Raw genomic sequence first — 22,506 nt, forward strand, 5'->3', positions numbered from 1 at the left:
TGTTAGTTGTTTCGGCCGCCTCAAATGTCGGATGGTATTTTTTTGTCTGTTATGATTTATGAAATTAATACTTGTCATGGATAAAAAATGAAAGGTGTCTTTATTTGAGCCAGTCTATGCAACGCAATCAAGAACAGAAGTTTGACAGATCAATTCAGTGCCTCTTCGAATATAGAGAAGGCGCACGTACCGCCCGGAATTTCTTCCTGCGCTCGGTGGACGTGGGGAACTTCAGCTCGGCGGCGATCCACAGTGTCTCCTTGACCGTGAAGCAGTCCAGGTGGAGGTCCGACTGGGGGATGTGGCAGCTGCGTCTGCTGATCTCGTCCGGGTCCAGCGGAGCGCCATTGATGAGCACTTCCCCGCCGTAGCCCTCTCGGCTGTAAAGCAAAATCCGACGGCAGCTGATGACGTCGCTATTAGTCACGCCTGCTCGCCTTTTCTCTGGCGCTCCTATTCGAGTGCGTTTTATTGGTATGCGGGGAACGTGATTTAAGGAGAACGATTCCGTTATGAATGGCTTTGATGAGCACAGTTACGCGTTTAGTGATGAGCAGAGGTACCAACTGCAGATCACTGACAAAACAGGAAATAATACCAGATTTGAATTTTTACGATTGCTTTATGAGGGCCTCAAGAGTAAACAAATACTCGCAGCCTATTGCCACCAATAAATACTTGATGTTCGGAGAGTTGGTAACTGTGGATTACGGTCGTATGCAAGAAATCTCTTCGGGTAAGCAGTAGCCACGAGTGCATGGCGAAATATATCTAACCAAGAATGGAGTATGCGGGACCTGCCACTGCCATGCCGTTTTCCGCGCAGGCACCAACTTGCGGAACCTGAACATGGAGGGGGGGGGGGGGACAGGGGGGGGGGGCGGAGCCGGCCTGCCGAGACTCTCCGCTGACGTTTGCTTTTCTACGAATATCGACTACGAATATCGACCTGCGATATCCAGAGCACGCCATTCTCAATAAAAAAACTGTGGTTGATTCCTCTGTCATAGGAATCGGCAAAACACGAAAATGGAATGCGCAGCGAAATCTGCAGCTGAGCATGATTTGCGGGTCGGCGGCTGTCTTGTGGGTGTGCTTGGCGAGCGACGTCCTGCTGGCGGGTCGCTTCGGCAAAGGTGTACTGGCGTCATTTCTGTGGCGGATATAACGCAGTGAAATCTTGGTATATTCCGGCATAAAACCCTTTGGTATTAAAATATGAAACCTGAAAACGAAAAACCCGAAGTATAACGTGCTCTTTAGTAAATAAAGGTTGCTTCCCCTCAAGAAGACCCTGTGTGCACGGGTGCACCCTTTACAGGCCGCTTGCTTCGTTGTACTGGCGTCATTTCCGTGACGGAAATTCCGTAAGTGAAATCTTCGTGAATCCCGTAATAAAACACTTTCGTCTTAAAATTCTTACAGGTTAGAGTGTCCTCTGAGTAAGGCGTTAGGATTGAGTCAGATGCTTGCAGCGCTTCATGTGAACACGTCCAGACAGAGAATAGTCCTTAATGATAGTGGTGCGGATGGCCTGGCAAAGAGACCTAGCTGGCTACACCAGACGGATGGTATTGGGGAAGCATAGGAGTGTGAGAGTGCGTACGTTTTTCGTATCAGATCCTGACGTGTCGTTGAAGCGCTTGTTTCTCGTCGGCTGTAAACAGAAAGCTCCCACCACATTGTTTAGGTTTATGTACCTGTGTTGGTAAATCGGGCAAGCTTAATCAGGTTTCGAGAGTCAGCCTTGACAAAAATTTAGCGGAGACACTTAATACTGTCGGAAAATCCAGCTCAACAGAAACAAGGGTCTAGGTTGAGGCACGCAGGACGTGAACTGCGTCTGTGTGTCTGAGCGCTCGTCCTTTGTGCCTCGGTTTAAGTCCTTGTTCCTGTTGCGCTGTATTATTAAGACGGATTACCAACTCGCACAATACTGCACTCTAAGTGAGACTGCATACGTGAATGCTACACACGAGCAAAGGCTCCAGAGCAACACCCCGCTCCTCCGCTGCGCAGGTCCCGCCGCTGAGGTCACGTGACTTTAGGTGCCATTCGTGTTGACGCCGACTACAACCACTGTCACTTTTCACAGTCACTTTTCGCGTTTGTAGGCCATATAATAAGGCTGCCTGTTTACTACTCGCGGAAGCCAACCTCATCACTGTAAGCAGCGTTGCTTGTAACCAAGGTACCTCGCGCATAAAAAAAAAAAAATTAACTGTGGATCAAATTAAAGCAAGCGGCCAAGTTGGGCAAAAAATAGTGGGAAGTTCACTGTAAGGATAGTGACCTGAAATAAAGTCAACTTTACTTCTAACGTTAAGAATTTGGATTGAAGAAAAAATTTTAATCGCACAGCTACTGTAGATGTTGCCCAAACATTTTCTTCCTCTTCTGTAGTGGCCTCATCCGTTCGGCAGAGTTGTGCTAAAAAAGCAAATTAATCATAAGCTACTATAAAAGTTGATGCGTAAAACCCGGGAAATGAAAAGCAATGTTTGCAAAAAAAAATGGCCTTGTATCTGCTCCTGTCGTTGCAAATGTCGAAGAAAGACGATAGTCGACTGGCGCCCTGCCAAGTAAATGCCTCCCTTCTGTTCCCGCTCACCTCTGATGCTGTTCTTCTGCCGTCTCGTTGCTCCCAAGTTAACACGCTAGAGGTTGGCTCAAATTTACCGCGTTCCACTGCTCCAGGCCGGGTGGCTCGATGCCAGCGCTGCCGTACGGCGGAGACGCGCGTGAATTGAGGCACCATATTATACTACGAGGTTTATAGAACCACGTTGCCCAATCCACGTGCGTTCTAAGTAGAACGTGGAACCTATCTGGTGAAACCTTTCGTTACTGTTGCCGTTTGATTTCTTAAATGTCGCCAGGAGCTATAGTAGCGCGGGCAATAGCAGGAGATGGGTTTGTGTAGTTCTAGTATTTCATTTTCTATCGCTAAAACCAAACATCCACGAGTTTTTTAATATAGGAACACTGCAAATATCATTTATATATTGATTTTCAGCCTCATGTTTGCGTAATGTCTTGTCCTTGTTCAACAATGTTGACAAGTACGAACATTGCCACCGGACGTAGGCGTTTAGATTTGGCTGTGGGTATATAAGACTATTGAGCGGCTTCTGTTTCAATTTGGCCGGGGGTCTGAATCGCGTCACAGAGAGACAGGCAGACAGACATACAGGCAGACCAAAATTTCTGCGTTCAAGTATCCCAAGAAAGACTATCGTCTTCAAAATTCATGTGTAAAACCATCTCAAGTAGGCTGTATCACCCGCTGTTGGCAATGACAGTGAAAAATGCGGTCTACACGCTACCTTAGCAGGTTGCTTAGTGTACGCGACTACCAAAATGAAAAGGAATAAGAAGTTGGGGCGGAAACTGTAGTTTGTGCACTTTTCTGGGTTAGAACGTCCTAAATCCCTGCAGGTTGAGGTTCGGCATACAGCCAAAGCAGCACCTTAAATTGATGTGTCACCTGTTGTGAAAAGGCGACTCGTTTAATTTTAGCAGGCATCGCGATGCGCGGTTAAATTGACCAGAACGTTTTTCACTTACTCTTTGAAGGAAAGCACGAAGAAATATAAAAGCTTCGAATTCCGGCCCAATCCCTCAAGTGGGCAAGAAATACTGCCGCGAACCATGCATTGGGTTTGTTTATTTTATGTTTTGTTTTTTACTGACCGGCCGCACCCGGCTGTGTTATCTGTGTCCCAAGCGACGCGCGTGTTCTAGCTGGAAGGATTTCCACGAAAGCCTTACGCATCCTAGTTCAAAACCCTCCTGAAAGAACCGTCAAAATCATTTGGATGCCTGCCCATTTATCCCTTCGCGGCAATGCAGCGGCTCACGCTCACGCCCGGGATCTTGCTCGCCTGGCACCGCAAGAGAACGATAAGAGGACCAGACACTCACTTATTACATACAACGACATCCCCCAACACTACATGCTCACACGACGCACGTTCCCGCCACCGGCAGAAAAAATAACAAAAGAACAACAAGTAACAAGTAACAACAAGTAACAAGTAACAACAAGTAAACAAGCATTTCCACATCCCACACGGCTACACGCCATTCACCCCACAATATACTAATCCCTGTGCAGGCACTGCGGCAGCCCAGCAACGCTCTTCCATATGGTTTGGGCATGCCTTCAAACCTATACCTTGCTTATATTCCCAGCCCTACATACGAGCAGTGAGAGACTGAACTTGCCAGCTCGGACCTAAAAGTAAGCAGCTTTGGCTCGCTGAAAGGACGAAGACGGCAGGCCGCACTGGACTGAGGACCCCGCCCACTTACAAGCTCGGTCTCGGTGTTCAATAAAGTTTTCTCCTCTCTCTCCTCCTCCTCCTCCTCCATTCTTTATTTGTATGCCGCACGAATTATCTCATTATGATAAGGAGAGTGTTTCACTATAACGCCAGTAGCCTGGAATAATCTTCTTTGATCTGCAATGTTCTGGATGTAAATCGATGGTTCGAGAAACACCCGCGCTCAAAGATAAATTCCCGTAGAGCAGACGCCGCGACATTCCTTTCGCCGACACTAGCCTGCGCACGTCACTTTGTTGACTTCTACTTCGCCGCCTGTGTATTCTTTGAGTTGTTAGGGGAGCACAAGTTTGCCCCAATAAACTTGTTTTTCCTTCAAGACAACTGCGTCGTCTTTGGCTACGCGACAATACGAAGAAAGGAAGATCGACAGAAACTTTTCTTACCGCTCACACCGTGCTGGGATATCGCAGTGGGCAGAATATTGCGCTACTACAATGAAGCCCGGGTTCAACTCGTACCGGATCACACATAATAAACCATTTAGTTACTCTACAGCGGAGCCCATTTTCTTGACAGGACAGCAACGGCGGGGCTTTTTAGCAGAATGGGGCGCTTCAGACTTTCACTTTTAAACAACGATAGATAGTTAGGCTTCCGGCAAATAGCTGCGTTAAATTCCAGAGTGCCAATTTTTCATTCGTTTTAAACGGGACTTGCGAGGCGTTAACCTGCTTCTCAGACAACCAGAGCTGGCTTGAAGTGGACGCTTGAAACTGAACTGAAAATCCCAATTCCTCCACTGGTCTCTTCTTTAAAGCGCTGTTTTTACCCTCCACACATACGAACGAAGATGCACCGCAGGTTCAGCGGCTCTGCAAAACAGCACTAATGCCCCCATTGAGCACCTGGCATACGAGGTGCGCCTGCGCAGATGCCTCAAGACTAAGCTCGCACCTGTTCTCAACCGGGTGGGCGCGCAGCACCTTTACCAGTATCCGCAGAGTATATTGAGCAGCGTGGACTTCCCGCTGTTGGGTGGCCCCAGGATTCCCACGATCTCCCCGGGTTCAGCACTGCCACTTATGGAGCGCACTGCGGTCTTCTTCCGTGAATGTTTGCTCACGGAGTCCACGGTCTTCTCAAACACGCCTGCGATGGGGACAAGGGACCAGAGTGGATCAGGTCAGAACCCTCGCCTTGAATAGAGCGCGGGAAAAGGAGGGAGAAGTGTTGACAGGTGTCATGGGTTGGCGCAGTGTATAATGTGTCTGCTACTGGTAAAATACGCCATGGTGGGCCTTTTGTAGCAACGGTGCCGGTGTTTCTAGTGCAGGTGTATTTACAGTGTATTTGTATTTTTAGCGCAGTTGTATTCCTAGGGCCGCGGCCCTAATGAATTAGAAGGCGCCAGAGAAATTTAGCTGACTTGATCCAATACTACAAGAGGACGAATATTTCGGCTGCTTGGTACCTGTTCATCTTGGGGTTCAAAGCGCTCACAACACAGGGACGAACACACAGGCACACAGGGATATCGCCGTGCCGTGTTTCTTGGGTTCTTCGTCCCTGCGTTGCGAGCGCTTTGAACGACAAATGGACCCCATGCACAGCGTCATTCCTGTACGCAGTGTTCAATATATTTCTAGAGGAGCTCATCAAGCTCATCAATGCACGTTGTTAAGTCTGAAGCCACAACACGGTGGTTTCGACGTTATAGTACAAAAACACGATGCTCACGCCGCAGTAATGCTTCCAGCACAAATGCAACCACCCTACAATACTATGCCCTTTACTGCAGACAAAATATGTCGTGATGGGAATCATTATCACTTATTTGGTATAGTACAACCAGTCTCTGGAAGAACGCTTGAGCCGGCTGCACCATTCAGCCTGCAGTTACAGCAATGAAGAGTAACTCACACAAGCAAGAGTGCCCACACATATGCAATGGAACTGTTAGGGCTTTCTTGGACTCAGCCTGCTCACAAAATACATGTAACGATTGGGTACAAATCCGGTGTGATGCGGCTTAAAAAAACAGGTTGCTCGCTTACATTGAAAGGCCATTCAAACTACGGCAATGCAAAACCATGAGGGGTGCTGCGCGTGCCATGGTTCATTAAATTACCTTGCTAGAAAGATTAACTCGGCGATGCAAACAACTAAATTTTTGGATGTCATTCCTTTTATTTCTGGTGCCTTCTTTATACTCAAGTAGGTTGTGTTTTCTATGACTCCTTGACGTCTAGAGCGCGTAAGAACATCCGAATATGAACGCTGCGAAATGACGCATAAATTAATATATAAGTCCTTTTACTGCGTTGCAAAGTCTGCTCTTTCACGGTTTATTTAAAGCTTTCAACACTTACATTTGCACTGTTTATGTATTGTGTTAATTACCCTCTTTTCATGGCGCACCGGCATGATTTTCGATGCAGCTGCGGACATTTGAAAATAGTCTTGAATGCTACTCTACGGAAACACCCCACCGCTTTAAAATGCAACCATATTTTTACAGTCTAATCAGTTTAAAATAAATGAAATATCCATGGCGAATATGCACTTCGTAGATCTTGTGAAGGCGACAGCACGAATTATCAGTTGAACACTTCAGGTGCCACTGTTTCTGCCTCGCGTTATCGAAAGTATTTGTAACCTGAACGCTTTCCAATGTTTTGATCTACCTTTTACGCGTTGTGCCGCTGCTCGGTCGTGCTGCCATGTAATTTTAGAGTTGGCGACCATGGTGAATTTCGCGGCTGCTTTTTCCGCTTCATTAATGTGTGGTGTACTGGAGGGGACGACAACATCTCGCTATTGCCGAGCTTAAGCGAGCGGCTCGTGATATGAAACAAATCCGAAGAAGTCGTTTTAATATTTTTACAGCGAAGCTGTTTATTGCTAGGGTCCCAGGGTCTCGCGGAGGCGGCAACAATTTACTCAGCAACCTGTATTCTGCGTGTGGGAAAATACATAGTAAATGAAAAAAAAAGTTAGGTCCTCTATATCTAGATTCTAGATACAAGACCGAACATATTGCCCCTGGAAAAATGTCCTCCCAGCCATGCATTTACATTTACGGGAAGCGCGTTCCACTTATGCTTTGTGTTATCATGTGTTGGACAGTGAAGGTCATCTACTTAGGGACTATGGTCACAGCCCCACTTTACACTCTTGTTTACCGCCGCCAACTCTTTACCGAGTCGTGTATACTCCTCGCTACTCGCGTTGTCTCTCTCCTCCTGACCTTGCGGAATGCCGCGCTCTATTCGGCGGCCACCTACGCGGCGTATGACTGCGGCCTGCGTTGTGATTGGCGAAGCCGCACTTTAATGAAACGTTAGTGTCTCTGCCGAACAATGGTTTGTCCTTTGTGGCATAGGAGATCGGGTCGCTGTCCCTATCCCACATAGACAACCCAACCAGAGCGCCCGGTTCGCTGGACTTTCGTGTTCACAGGGTAGGGGCGCTCATTTTTTTCTCTGCAGAATGCGACACCGGAATGTCTCGTGCAAAAGAATGCTTGGTGAAAAAGCCGTGTTTGTGTTGCGGAAGCCGCGCGCCAGCCTTTTCGCCCAATGGGTTATATAGGGCTGTCGCCTTACAAAAAGAGAAAAATAGGCAATTATAGACTATCGTCGAATCGTTACACCGCACTAGTGGAGCAAAGCGATTGTACTTCCCGGTCTGGGCTAGAGCGCGCCATGAGTGTCAGCACATGTCTGGCAACCCAGTGCGAGGGCCGCCAACTTGCCGACGTCAGAGGGCGTTGTGTGAAGAAGCAGGATACGCACACAGAACCGGCAGCGATGCAGAAAAACTGCTTGCTTAGCGGGGGGTGGCCCTGCATTTTCAACTACTGCACGCTTTCACGAAAGCCGATAGACTATCTCATACGTGCGTAAACGTGGCTGCTCTTAGATTTTGTTAACGTGGCTGCTTTTAGATTTTGTTGATGGGTATGCTGCGGACAAAACTTAAACGCGAAGTGCGCGTTTCAGAATAAACGTGGCACGGAACCGTCATTTTCTGATGTATTCAATCAGAGTGTACACCTTTGACAAGGCATAGCTAGCGGTGGTATCATTTACAAAGATGGAATTTGTGCACATAACGGCGTGGGGAAGTTCAGGCTGGCAAACAACCGGTGTTCCAACATCCCGGTACACTGATCGACTGGCATCTGTGAGACTAATTTTAAGCAAGCAGCAGAAATGCTATTTATAACAGCCTCAATTCTCTTGCGCCCGAATGATGGTTGGCGATGTATCACGGCTGACTTGTCCCAGCGTGTACAAGGCGCACCACGGAGCGATAACCAATCATCCAAAGAAATGAAATTGCTGGGTGTAGTGAGACGACTTGAGAGCTAGGCTAAGCATCATGTCAAGACATGTCAGCGATTATTGGTTAGCGCCGGTCGGCTGCGGGAAGTTCGGTCTAAAGGATACGGTACGAGCCGTGCAAAAGAGTGTGATAAAATAATGACGATCGTGTGAAAGTAATGTGGCCTTTCGCATCAACTGGAAACGCTTTAACGACATATTCCGACATATATTGTATTAGTAATAGATTGGTGCAGGTAATCCATTCAATTTACCACCCATGAACGAAAGCAGGAGGAGCCAGTCTTAAATTACAAGTGCTTCCCCCAAGCAGAAGGCGATCGGCCTTGAGTCGGAAGTGCTGCCTAACAAATTTCGAGAGCCTTTGGACACCTTGAAAGACACATTACTGCACCGACCCTTTTTTTCTGAATGCACTAATTTATCTTCGGCCTTTCAATGTAGATATTGCTTACCTTCGTACAAAAAACGAAATTTTGAAATATTGAATAATTAAATCAATGAATGAAGAATGAATAAACAAAAAACACGACGTGGCACGAACAGAAAAAAGACAGCAGTCACTGAGCTCAGGGGGCGCTCTCCCTTCGTGTCTTATCTCTTATCTTGTTTCATGATTCTACACGAAATACGATCGTGCCTGTCTATGCTGTTTTTATGGACTTTTTTCAGGCCTGGAAGTATCGGTTATGGAAGGGTCTCCTATATGAGGCCGCAGCGTGCAGCGTCCTCGTACCTTTGATGATGGGCACGGTGCAGGAGACGTTGTTCCACCGTACAGAGAGCCTCTTTTCCTCAGGGAGTTGTTTCGGTGGCCCCGGAACCTTAGCGGCAGCGAAACTTTGCCCCTCGGGGAACTGGACCTTGCGGAGAAGCTCGGAGTCCGAGAACATGGTGACCGTGCCTTTGTCTGCTGCGGAATCATGGAATGAGATTTTAAGTCTGCTCTTTCCTTTATAGGCAGTATTTGAACAAAGCCTAAGAAAGGAAGCAAGAGGTCTTGACCGTCAGTCAAGTGAGGTGCTGCACTTCATTGGTGACAACGCAAAAAAGTTGCGTAAGAAACCACAAAGTTGAACTGTGGGCCGGTGCGGAATCTTCAATACGAAGAGTGCTAACCACTTAGTATGTTTCTATGGTCACATGAACAGATTAGGCATATTCCGTACAAATCAGTCGCTCGTTGAAGCTGTGATATAGTACAAATTTGGGTTTGTATACGTCCTTAGCCCGCTAAGCCTGGTATCCAAAGTTAGCTGCATGTTGAATCGTCTCTCGATAGTGTCGGCCAGCTGCCATTATGGTCCTGGATTTTAACGCTGAGGTCACCAGGACTGCTGTATCTTCGTGTTACGAGAATAGCGGTGGTGTACAGCCGCGGAAAATTGTGAAAAAGGGTGACTTATTTGCGTGCAGTACAGGGTGACACAACCAGGCAGTAAATTTTTGGCATATTATCGTTTCGTTTTTTAGATGAAACGCATCTCTTTCACCCGCCTTGTCCCTCCGGCGTAGTCCGGCGGCGTCCGCATCTCTCCCCCATTCACCTCGCCGCACCAGCTGCGCGCTAGCGCCGCTCTCACCGCAGCGCCATCTGCGTGTTAGCGCTCGACTGCGCTCGCTCCGTCACCGTGCCATCTGTGCGCGGGTGCGGGTTAACACATGCGCATGCGCTGCTCTACGCTGCTCTCTCTCATTCCCCTCACCGTACATATAAACACGGTAACTGCGCCGCTCCGCTCAGTCGTTCCGCCGGCGCTACCCCGATGGCATCCTCCGGTGACCACCGATGATTTGAAATGGAGACTAACAGGCCTGATATCGCGATGGTCGGCGCAACCATAAAATTTACACCATCTTCCCGGGAGGGGAACCATAGGGTCGATGCGACGCATCAGGGGTGAACATGCTGCGTAAATAGGACACACAACAACAGCAATCCACACGCTAACACAACGGAAAAGCAACGGCAACCCCCGATGCGTCGCATCTACCTCATGGTTCCCCTCGCGGGAAGATGGTGTAAATTTTTGAAGGGCGCTTATACATTCAATACTATGCCCGTCGCGTACAAGAATATGAAAACTTACCATTAACACTGGCGGATGCTTGCGTCTGGCCGTTAGGCGAGCCTGATTTTTCTGCAGTGATCGAAGGGGGAATGAGGTAAGCCATTTTAGATGCGGAGCAGCTCATGCTCGGGGCTGAACTAAAAATCCGGAACTATACTCCTATTTTAGGATCGACTACACTGCAACACTACGTGCAAAAATTTCGGGTAATATATATATATATATATATATATATATATATATATATATATATATATATATATATATATATATATATATATATATATATATATATATATATATATATATATATATATATATGGATATGTTCCCGTGGATTCTAAGAAGCTTTTACATTGAAAGAAGTGGGGCCACAGCGGGAACATCAACACCCATGATACAAGGATGAAGGCTTGAACTATTTTGCGCGAAACTGAACACCTGCGCCCTCTTGGCTTGTTAGGGTTAAATTAGGAGCAAAACACGCAAATTTAACGCCGGACGGGAGCGTCAGTTACATCAGGACAGCATGAATGGCGAACTTGTCACTTCTCAGCCGGGAAGCAACTCTCACGCTGATTGGAGGGCAACAAAAAGAATAAAAGATAGAAAAAAAATAGGCGATCGGACTGAAATATAGGAACTTCATTAAGGCGAAATCCGTAGGTCTGAATATTTTATAGAACGCGTGAGATACGCCAATTCATTGTGACATGCATAGAAGCGCCCCCAAAAGGTTCAAGTTGCGCGAGCCAACCAGCGTTAGCCTGGAAGCGCGAGCCGCCGATCCTGAGCCAGGGATCACCCGCCAGTAAAGGGACGTAGACGCAGAGGAGTGCAATTGGAGAGGGGAAATGGAGACGCAGCGCGAGCTGGGAAAGGGAAACACGGTGCCAAAGGAAGACGCGGCGCTTCTCGTGCAGTCGAGGCACCTTGAGAGGTGATGGTACTGGCGCGTCCGATGTCTACCAATGGCTGGAAAGTGATAGCGAGCGGAACGAGCTTCGAAGGGTGCTGCCGATGGGGCTTGTCAAATAAGTTATGGGTCAGGCCGCAGTTACGCCGAAAGTTCAACTGAGGGTCTCCGGAAGGCCCTCACATTTTCGGATGGTCCTCAGCACCCGCGTGAATTTTTTTTCAGAGAGGGCAAATATTTTTGTTGATGTAGTAGTAATTCACGGGAGTGAATGCAAATAACAGAAAAAAAATACTTGGCCTCTTCAAGTTAGGATTCACGTTTGAAGCTTGTATTATATTAGCATGGAAAAATTTCCTCGTTTGTCTCATTTTAAATATCGGTATGTATAGGGCAAATGCTGAGATGTGATTCTTCTTTTAAGGATGCCGATGCAACAAGCACTCCCATCTAACTGACCTGATGGGCTTTTTCGCTTCAAGTGGGCAGTAAATGCCATTCAGTTATTATCTAATCATTTACAGCAGCCTATAGTTTGCAATGAAGTAAATGAAATACGCAAGTCCGCCCAGGAAAAGATTGACGCAGAAGGTCCCAATTTACACTGAGAGGAACATGTTTAAGGAGGACGAGAATCTTCATGTAATTCCGATTTTGAATGGGGGGCAACTCTTGTCAAAGCTGAGACTATTTCATTTGTGGGAGCCGTTGTCTTCGAAGAGATAGGCATGAATGCGCAAGAGGAAACATCAAATTTCTTTAGAAGGTAAAGAGGAAGTTCATCTCAAATGAGCAAGTTCTTGAATAATTTTTTAATGATATTAAAGCGGCCTTCACGTCAATGTCTCTGAAAATGACTTTTTACCGACCAGGAGAATTTGATTATTGAGAAAAGGCGTGTTAGAGCAAGCATGACAACAAAGCTGCATTTGAGTAGCAAAGCATAAATAAAGCAATGTTATCGTAAAAGTGTCGATGCAGTCAATGCACAATTGCAATAGACAAAATGATCTTAAGTTCGGCAAGTTGGACTTTTAACTCAAGCTCCCTGCAGCCTGCGGAAACAATCCAAGCAGTCTGCAGAAATATTTACGTCTATGAGTACTTTTAAATTAAAGTTAGCGAATATAACCCGTAAACATTGATTGTGTGGCCTTTCCTTTATCTTATGTGGGACGCCCTCTGAAGCAAGGCACGTTTTTGTTGCGCCGTCACAACCAATTCAAGCGAGTTGTATGCTTAGTGCCGTTCATGTGTAAGTGTTTAGAAATTAACAGGTTAAATGTTTTGCAATTATGAATTCTATGCGGAAAGAAGGCTAGAATGTGATGATTTCTTGTGATATTTCCGTCTATGCAGTATTTTCACTGATAAGAGGTTTAGAAAAAAAAAACGAATGTCATCATACGTATTACAAAGCATTATATAAAAAAAATTATAATTCAGCCCACAGAAGAGAGTCGGTGATACAGCGTGAGCCTAGAAACAGCTTTGGATTTACTGGTGAAGTAGGTCAGGATGCAGGATTTGTGCATGTAGCATTCTCTGTTTCGGCGAGTCGCCGAACTTGAATAACCTCGCTAAGCAAGCAGAAAAAACACGCGCAACGCTTGTGGATGTTGCATGAGGTGCTTATAAACGGCATGGCAGTGGTAACACATATTTCCAAATCTTACAGGAAGATCGGGCAACACAAGCGTGGGGAGAGTTTAAAAAATGGAGACAAGCAAAATCACCGCATGTTTTTGCCACAATTTGAGCATCAGATTCTATTTTGCAGTTTATAAGAAATGTTCGTAAGACTAGTAACCTTATAACTTTACGTAATTGCGCGGCTAGTTATGCGTTGATTTAGATGAATATTTATATGATAGTAGGTTTTTTTAAAACATGTTTTTCTTTAAGGCTACAGAATGCGGTTTTACTAAACAAGACGCATAGCTGTGGTACTCCGCTTTGTACTAAAGTGTACTTTATTCCCGCCAAATTTGAGTCTAAAACACATAGATTATGATATTACCGTTCATAGGTAAGGTTAGCCGTCCATGGAGTAGGTTATTGTGGGGGAAACAGCTAACTAACGACACTTATTCAACTGACGTTACATTAAACAATGCAGCAGATAAAAAGAAACGAAGCAACGGGCACCACTGGAGGCAACAAAAGTGCCGTGCAGAAACAACTAAAAAATAATTTTGCCCACAGAAAGATACCCCAAATCCAAGATGGGATCACACAAGGAACTGTCTAATGTGCCCCCGGCTGGCAAAATAGGCTGGGCGAAAAGTTGCCGGCACTGCGCTAGTAGTGATCATGCCGGCATTTTTTTTGGCTGCAGTCGGTATTTTACTATCCCCCGAGCAGCTGCATTGTTTATCGTGAATGCTTTATTCGTATGTATTTAAAGCGGACATCAAACATAACCTAACATAACCTACACTGACCTAACTTGACCTAACCTATTCCAACCCAACCCATTCCAACACAGCCTCACCCAACCCAAAGTAACCCAGCCCCTGAAGGTTTATTTATAAATAAACATAGTGACTATCGGGCGACAAAAATAACAAATAACAAAGTTCATAAAAATAAACAAAACAAAGATTGAAAAGGTTGTGATCGAACCACCGACTTCGTGATCAGAAACCAGAGACGCAGCCACTGCGCAACGCTAACCACGGCTGACTACGCTACCTGCAGAGGCAGACATACCAGTCACAAGAAGTACGCTTGAACAACGGATCAGAAGGCAGTTCTAGCAAATATCCCTAAAAGCAAAAGCGCCGGCTGCAGCCAACACATCCACATCCATAACGCAACGACAGGGGCATGTTTTTTTCACACCAAAACCGCGCTCTTACGCTCTGCGTCCGCGTCACGAAAAAAGCTGCATAAGCGATGTTTTCGCGGTGGTTTAGAGCGAACATTCCGCAGTACAGACGACGTGCTTGGTAGGGGACCTACCTGTCGCGTTGGAAGTCATGTTGGTTCCTGGTCACTGTGCGTCTTGCCCGATCGACGCGAGCACCATGCATACTCGGCCCCTTCTTCGCTTTCTTCTTTACCGGCCAGCCTGGACAGCGCTTAAAGCAATGAGGAGAAAACCGAAATTGTATGTTTGCTTCGGAAGCGCTCTGGCCCATTCATAAAGGACATTTTGTAGATAAATGGCCGTTTATTAAATACTCAATCTGGCCCGTCTACAATGAAGAAGTGCATAGTGCCGCGTGCTGCAAACATACGAAGTGGGTTGGGATTTATGTAGGAAATTGCCCCATAAATTTTACATATCAGTACAACTATCTTTTTTTTTGCGATAGAATGCCCGTTCGCATAAAAATAACTTATTTACAAATATACATGGGCACCCGTCTCTCGAAGGGAGCCAAGAAGGGAGTGGTGGTGGGTTCCCCAGAGCCACCGCTGAACTTCGGGGGGTCTTCCAGGACGGAGGCCTGTGCCTCTCAGGTGTCGCTTTCTGGCTGAGGCCAGTGAAGGACACGCCCATATGAGATGGTCCGCATCAGCTTGTGCGGCCGGAGCTGTGCAGAAGGCGATGAAGTAGTAACAACTTTGTTCGCGTAACCGCCGCCATGATTTTATGTACGGCCGCCAGGTCCCGTAGGCCAGGATGAGGGCGAATAAAACTTCAATATTTGGAATATTATGGATAATCCTAGCTGTACGATTCTGTCCGGCCAAGTTTCCCTAGAAGCCTATGTATTGAAAAGCTCGTTATTTCGAACGCAATTAGGGGCCTCTGCCACGAATAATTCGAACGAGAAAAAAATAGAAAAGTGGAATTCGAACTACGCGCCACCGCATCGGACACGCCACGGTGGCTCAGTGGCTAAGGAGCTGCGCTGCTGAGCCGAAGGACGCGGGTTCGATTCTCGGCCGCGCGGCCCCTTTTCTGATGGAGGCAAAATGGAAAATGCCCGCATGTTCGAGATTTGGGCGCACGTTAAAAATCACCACGTTGTCAAAATTAATCTGGGGCCCTCCACTACGGCTCACCTCATCGCCTGAGTAGCGTCGGCGCGTTGAACTTCACAATCAATCAAACAATATCGCCACTGCGCCGGCTGCTAGGGGCTTGGCTTCTTAGGTCCTTACCATCAGCGCCGTTCCTCCTTCGTGACTTTGATCTTCAGTCAATCCGTGCTATACCTTTTTATATGCTTGCCAGGAACAAGTGGGCCTTTGAAGCTTTAGACCGTCGAATGGTGAGGGAGCAATGGCGCACCTGACAACAAGGCGGAACCCGCGGAGGCAACAGTGTCTCCGACAATAACGCTCAACATGGTTTATGAAACGGGATAGAAGGCGATCAAGTGACTAGTACGCGCTTGGAGCTAACTTTTTTTTGTAGCTCATGCATTTGTTATGTAGCCTAATATGAATATTTGTATAATGTTTTCATGACTCATACTTTCTGCCACGTCCCAAAGTCATAAATTCGACAGCCATTTGTTGAGAACTTCTCCATTGTCCAGCTGGTACTGCTGCCAAACCAACGGGAACCCGGTCATTGGTGTTCCTGATCACCGCTGAACTCTGGGGAAACAAACACATCGTTACTAAAAATTTTAGCATTAGTTAATGGCTAAATATGGGAAACAGTACTCGCAGCATGACACACAATGACTTGACGTTGCTGGGCCCATCGTTTTGCGTAGCTTTACGTTTTTCTAAGCCTAAGCACGTATATAGGCCTGGCAAGATGGGCAAAGGCGATTGGCTAACGGTCCTAGTCATCGTCCCACAAAGAAGAGAGATAAGAATGAAAAGGGTACTGAACGAAAGGGTTTTTCTTGAGAGTTTTGTGACCTCATACAATTAGCAACGCTGAACTAGGGGCCACAAAGTTAGTAGCATAATAGCGCTACACAAGTCAGGGAGAAGAGATGGCTACTCATTTTCACACCGTACTCATACGAGAAGATTTAGGTGCTCTTGTGCATTTTTTACGCTCTGACGGGTGGAATAAGTAGCAAAACCTAGAACTGAAGCGCCGTTTGGTTTAATAAAGGTACGAAATGCTTAATTTTGAGCTTGCTTCACAGTAGATAAAACAAAGAAATTTTAAAAAATAGTTCCTTTCGCTGTATTTATGACCGAGAATTGTACCGTCCGACATGAATTATCAGTAGCTTTTTCGTAAACAAAAACAGTTTATTATTTTGAGTCCGCAAGCACTTTCGAAATTAGAAGATCGTGCCTGAAAACGCCATGAAAGCGATGATTCCAAATTCTAAACCGTGATCTGAAATCTTCCGGCTAGTGCTTCACTCCAATACAGCCCCGGCAGCTTTGAAAACATCAGAAACATCCTCTGTGAGCCCAATTTGACGTCAGAGTCGACCCGACGGCGGCGAAATTAAGAATTTCTCGACCATTTGCGCAGAAGACGCAACCTTAATTTACACCAAGCTCATTTTTCTGCCGTCTGTGCAGCCCATGTGCGTTTGTTGGCATGTGAATAAACCATAGCATACTCAGTATTCTTTCGAGTTAATTGCAAATTGCGTTAACCATAAACTTGTTGTTTCTTTTAGTCAGATTTTTAATATTTCGTTCACCCAGGCTCGACCAACCCTAACAACCGGGTATGTCACACAGGTTGTTGCACCGCAAGCACGCCCATGATTATATTCAGCATAGTCAAGCTCCCCATTCCTGGTTGAAATAATCATCTCACTGCCACATAGTTCGCAGTGTGGGTGTGTCTGTGTTTAGTAGAACCTCGATTAGAAAGGTTAAGTTCAATTAGTACTTGGCACGAATATTTGGATTGAATTCTGCGAATTTTTAAAACGAGCCAAAACTCACGTCCAATCCCAACCGTTAATTGAGCATGATCCGATACATTCCCCTTATGCTACTGCTGCCTGGTAACAGCCAATAATACAGAGACCGTCTTGAGATGGGTGAGCCCGAAAATTAAATTTATGCAATGAAGATACTGCGGGCGAGGGCGTAATTGTCGGCAGCACTCAGTGAAGGGGTCCTCAAGCACACTCCGCTGGTGCTTTGCACTCCAGATAACCTGGCCCCCTACAGCTCCAGCAACCTCTTTCAGCAAGAATTTTGTTAGCACTATCAGTATGAACAAATTTATCGCCTATTAAGAGAGCGCTTGCTTATTTTCATCTAGTACACGTTTTTGGCGCCGTGAATGTCACTTTGCGCTGCTGCATGCGATGACTGGACCCATCTTGAATAAGTCTTTGTACAACTGTCGCTTAGCCCCTCATTTCCTGTGATTTTTTGGACTCATTATTGTCCTAAGCGATCTAGCACCAAAGCTCTAACATCCCTCAATGCTGGTGCTCACGAATCACATTCATCGTTGCCTAGCTAGCGAGCTATTGCGGCAGAAGCTTTTCACCTCAGCGTATTGCAGTTTGTGATTGCAACTGCCCCACGGGACGTGACGTGGAGACAGACACAAAATTTGAGCGCAGGAATTGAAAGAGCGTTTATTGAACACTAGCGGTTGTAGTAACCGGCGATGCCCGGGTGAGTCAATATACATGTGGATATAAAACATTTTGAGCTTTTTTACACCGCTGATTCGCCTGAGTGGAGAGATGAGGGAGTATGATTAGATGGTGATGTGCCAAGGATATTAGATGAACATCAAAAGGATCGCTTCATGAATGAGGTCAGTTAAACTTCAAAGTGGATCGGTCGGCGAAGTCGATGATCCAGCATCGAAGATGCGATGATCCGATGAAACGACGATTGCTGGCTCGTTGGCCGACGGCACATAGCCAACGACGGTCTACTCCAAGCAAACTCAAAATACACAGTATGTACACTTTGTTTACACTACGTATTTACAACTTCTCATGGCTCGTGATCGCAAACAAGAGGTCGGGCAAGGCCCGCGTCGAGCGGGGCTCGCCGCGCTCTCCGCTGTCTCTGTTCGTCCTCAAAACATCTGACTACTCATTTTTACCACTAAAACCCCACCCACAAACGGGACGTCACAACTTGAGAGTGAGGATGGCTCATTCATTAACCCATACTAGGCCACTGATTGGCCACCATGACAAACAAAGCTAGGTGAGTTCAAAATAGTAACGTGACCCACCTCTGTCACTTTCATACAGAAACCCAAAGGTATTCCGGAAAATACAAATATATCAGAAATGAAAACCAACCACTGAAAAAAGTAGACCTACGACAGGAAAAGCAGACGTAACCATGCACGCCTATGTTTGTGCCCCACGCCGCCAAAATTCCTTTCCTGTGTTAAAGGGAGACAACCAATTTTTGTCGAGTATATATTCTCTATCCCAAATGAAAGACCATCACTTAAAGCACCTGTGTTAAAGGGAGAAAACCAATTTTTGTCGAGTATATATTCTCTATCCCAAATGAAAGACCATCACTTAAAGCACCTTGACGAGAAACGGTTTTGCTGATAATGCCCTAGAACTTTTTAAATCGAAATTTTTAGATCTACGAGCCGTATGTGTCCCTCCGAAAAATAATGCTAGCAACTATGACATAGAGTAGCTCGGCAACATACGTTTGCCTGTATGCGAAATGAAAAACGATATTTAAAAACTTGTCCCCAGCTAAAAATGTTTGAATCGCAGGCTTTCCTGTTCCATTATATGTTTTTTTAATGCAACGGTCTATTTTAGAATTCCTCTATATAGCTTCCGCAGGGAGCTATATTGAGGAACTCTAGTCTCTATTTTGCACGAATGCGGCATCTGTTGGGGTAGACGATAGGTAGAATCTGGCTTCACGTTGCGGAGGTGGGAAGTTTTATTCTCCCCGGGCGCGACGTTTTTTTTAAGCTTCCGTTGGCGCATTTGGAAACTGAAATCAAATATTTTGCCAGAACAAACGCCCCTGGCTCAGGCAGAATCGTCAAAGCTCCTTCAGTGGGTCTGTTTACTGAACGCTGCCGTTGATTGTGGGCATGAAGGCTCAGTTAGCCACACTGAGAGCAACCCAGCGACGGCGGGTGGCGTGTCTTTAAAATTTTCAAAATAATGTTTAGAAATACATATACAATTTAAACTTGTTTAAAAACTTGTGTTAAAAGGTTTTCAATACGTAAATAAACTTTTCAGCAGTTTCAGTAGCTGCCAGGTTTGCAGGTCACGTGACAGGGACACATATTGTAGTGTCAAGTTTCGACACTACGAACCGCCACCCTTCAGATTTCAGGAAGTTTGCTGCCACATTAAAATTTTTTCCGCCAATTTGTTTAGGAATTGCTTGTGGCTACCGGGCTATATAAAACGCTCGCTTTCATATGAGCTAGAGAACATATACGCGACAAAAATCGGTTGTCTGTCCCCTTAACACGTAGAGCGCCCTACAAAGCTTGGTCGCCTACCTATAGACGCAATCACGGCTCCGTGGACGTAATCCAGGCGCCGAGTCACCAGGCTCAAACGCGTGACGAACTGCAACTTCGCTCAGTAGCTTTGAGCAGTGCGACTATCGTAGACGGAACGTCTAGTGACTTCTTCCTAAGTCTGACCCAATGTTTGACCCCTTGACCGACCTTCAGCTCCCGTCCAGTTTGGGAATTCTCGTGGCGGTAATCGCGGTCGTTAAAATGTTAATGGTACCCCCTCCGCCGGCTTCTCGCAAGTAAATCCTTCTTCGAAAGCTTACATCGCTTTCATCTATTATGGAGTGAACGACACGTTTGTATGCGTTGTCTCCGGGCCCGCTCGCCGGGTGGTCACGAGAGCGCGGCGAGTAACAAAGAAGCCTCCTCAGTTTCTCCTTACGCCTCTCCCGCTCAAGTTATCTCCGCTGGCGGCGAAACAAACACAATACAGGTAAACAAGCTAACCCCAGCGAAATATACCTAGTTCCCGGTCAGTTTTAATTATTAAGTGAGGGGCCCGAACTTAACAAGGTCTAAATGAGGAACGATGATGGCGCTCCTGTACTTATGCATGGTAAGCGGATGCGTCGTTGGCGGAAGCCCATCGCGCGAGGTGAGCGTTTTCGTCAGACGTAAGGCGAAGCAGTTCAGGTGTGACAAACTTGGCACCAGAGGTTTGAAAAAGAATGTAGGAAGTGAGGACATTCGCCGATCATGAAAACAGTTAAGGCCAGCTCCACCTCAATCATCGTAAGCCTAACCTCGTCAGCGCGGGTAAGGCTTCAGGAAAAGTGGAAGCACACGGTGAAATGGGAGCACGTCTGCGGTGCCGAACTCCGCCTTATTACACGGTGTTTGCAAGATGTTTCTTGGTGGTCAAAAATTACAACGGTGGAATAAAAACCTGCAATCGAGAAAAAAAAACAATTCCAATACTTAGGCACTTCCTTCCAACGATGTCTACCCATTGTGTAAGTAGTGAAACATATAATGCGTATGCCGTTTTAGTCAAAAGGCATACAAGATGATGTTAACACCTGGAGATTTAAACTACCTAGTATGCAATAAAAACCATTTTTTTGTTTTCATATTAACGCGCAATGTGACCGCAACAAGGAAGATTAATTAATTGCCTTTTTTACTGGTTTCAAATTTCGCTTTGCCGTAATTCTTATCACCGAAACTTGGTATTGCAGTGAAGAGTAAGTATTCAGATTACCTGGCTATAGGTCCTATTTCCTGAACCGCAACGCGAGAAATTGGGGTCAGATCATAACACTTACAAACACATCCCAATGCGACATTATTGGTTTGACGTTAGAGGGGAGTATGCGCTTAAGGTGCATGAGCGTGAAATTAAACAGTAAAGGGCTTAATGCACATCCTTGAGGCACTCATTTTATTTTATAATATGATGTTGAACCTTCTGCCGTGCACATGAAGAGTTTTTGTCCTTTAAGATAGTTTGAGATCCATGAGTACAATCTTATGCGAGTCCCAGTGCAATAATGGATGCTAGGATTGCAGCGTGATAAACTGGGTCGAATGCTGATTTGACGTCGACAGACACTAAAATTGGTACATCACCAGATTGTATTTCTTCTTCTACGGACGATAGAATGGCAATGATGTCAATACCCGATCGGTTTTGCCGAAATTCATTCATTTGAGGTGGATAGAGTTTTTTGGTTTCCATGTACCAAGTGACCCCTTTAAAAACCATGTTTTAATTAATTTCTCACCGCTACTAAGAAGGGCTATCGGATGAAAGCAGTCGTAACGTGTCGCCGCTTTTCCAGGTTTTAAGGGACCGGTAATTTTGCGAGTTTGCAATCAGGGGGGACGATACCCTGTAGCCACGCTGTATTATAATATTCTGGAAGACATAGACGAGAGTGCTGAGAAATAGCGTCGTAAGGTATTGCGTCATAGCCAGGAGAGGAGCGCTTTTGACGTCCGAAATTGTGGCGTTAAATTCTTATATTGAGAATGGGAGGTCCAAGGCGGGTGCAGCAGATGGCGGTGGAACGATGTCGTTGGAGTGTAAGCGCATCTACGTAGACGAAGTTAGAGATAGTAGCTTGCAGTACTGTTCAGCTGCCTCCGTCTGGGGAATGTTTTCGTGCAGCGATAGCGCGCTAATTTGGCGTAGCTTAGAGGTATTGTTGCGCATGCCCTTCACAACGCGCGAGATGTGCGTCGACGGTTTATACACATCTAGATTTGAGTAGAAGTCTTGCTTGCCATCGCTGCCTGCGTAACTTTTTCAAATGTCATCTCTAATGTCTATGTGCCTTGCGAGCTTCTTGCAGGTGTTTTAAAGCTCTGGTGCCTCGCGCATTACGCTCTGTGCGCCTGCGGATCTCTCGTAATCTCCAGTATACCTGACTCGTTTTGATGTTTCAGCGCCTTCGCATCACACAAGATAATCCCTTGAGGCAGCGAACTATGGTTGGAATTAGGTCATCATCTGTAGTTGCAGCAGTAATAATCTTACCTCCACTGTTTTTATAGG

The 22,506-nt window shown here is 46.1% G+C and overlaps 1 protein-coding gene across 1 annotated transcript in view; it reads right to left on the reverse strand.

Moving 5' to 3' along the window:
- LOC144178079 (ATP-binding cassette subfamily G member 4-like) overlaps positions 1-14,917 on the reverse strand; it is a 77,059-nt gene extending 62,142 nt beyond the window's left edge. The window contains exons 1-5 of the mRNA XM_077705606.1: positions 14,588-14,917; positions 10,726-10,776; positions 9,372-9,548; positions 5,279-5,438; positions 191-380 (exon numbers count right to left, since the gene is read on the reverse strand). Coding sequence (XP_077561732.1) covers positions 191-380; positions 5,279-5,438; positions 9,372-9,548; positions 10,726-10,776; positions 14,588-14,606 — 597 coding nt within the window. The 5' untranslated portion in view covers positions 14,607-14,917. The remainder of the gene's footprint in view (positions 1-190; positions 381-5,278; positions 5,439-9,371; positions 9,549-10,725; positions 10,777-14,587) is intronic.
- Positions 14,918-22,506: the final 7,589 nt, after the last annotated feature.

The sequence above is a fragment of the Haemaphysalis longicornis genome, unplaced genomic scaffold (genome assembly GCF_048455015.1).
Source record: "Haemaphysalis longicornis isolate Haplotype H1 unplaced genomic scaffold, Haemaphysalis longicornis Haplotype H1 scaffold_4, whole genome shotgun sequence".
Taxonomy (NCBI): domain Eukaryota; kingdom Metazoa; phylum Arthropoda; class Arachnida; order Ixodida; family Ixodidae; genus Haemaphysalis; species Haemaphysalis longicornis.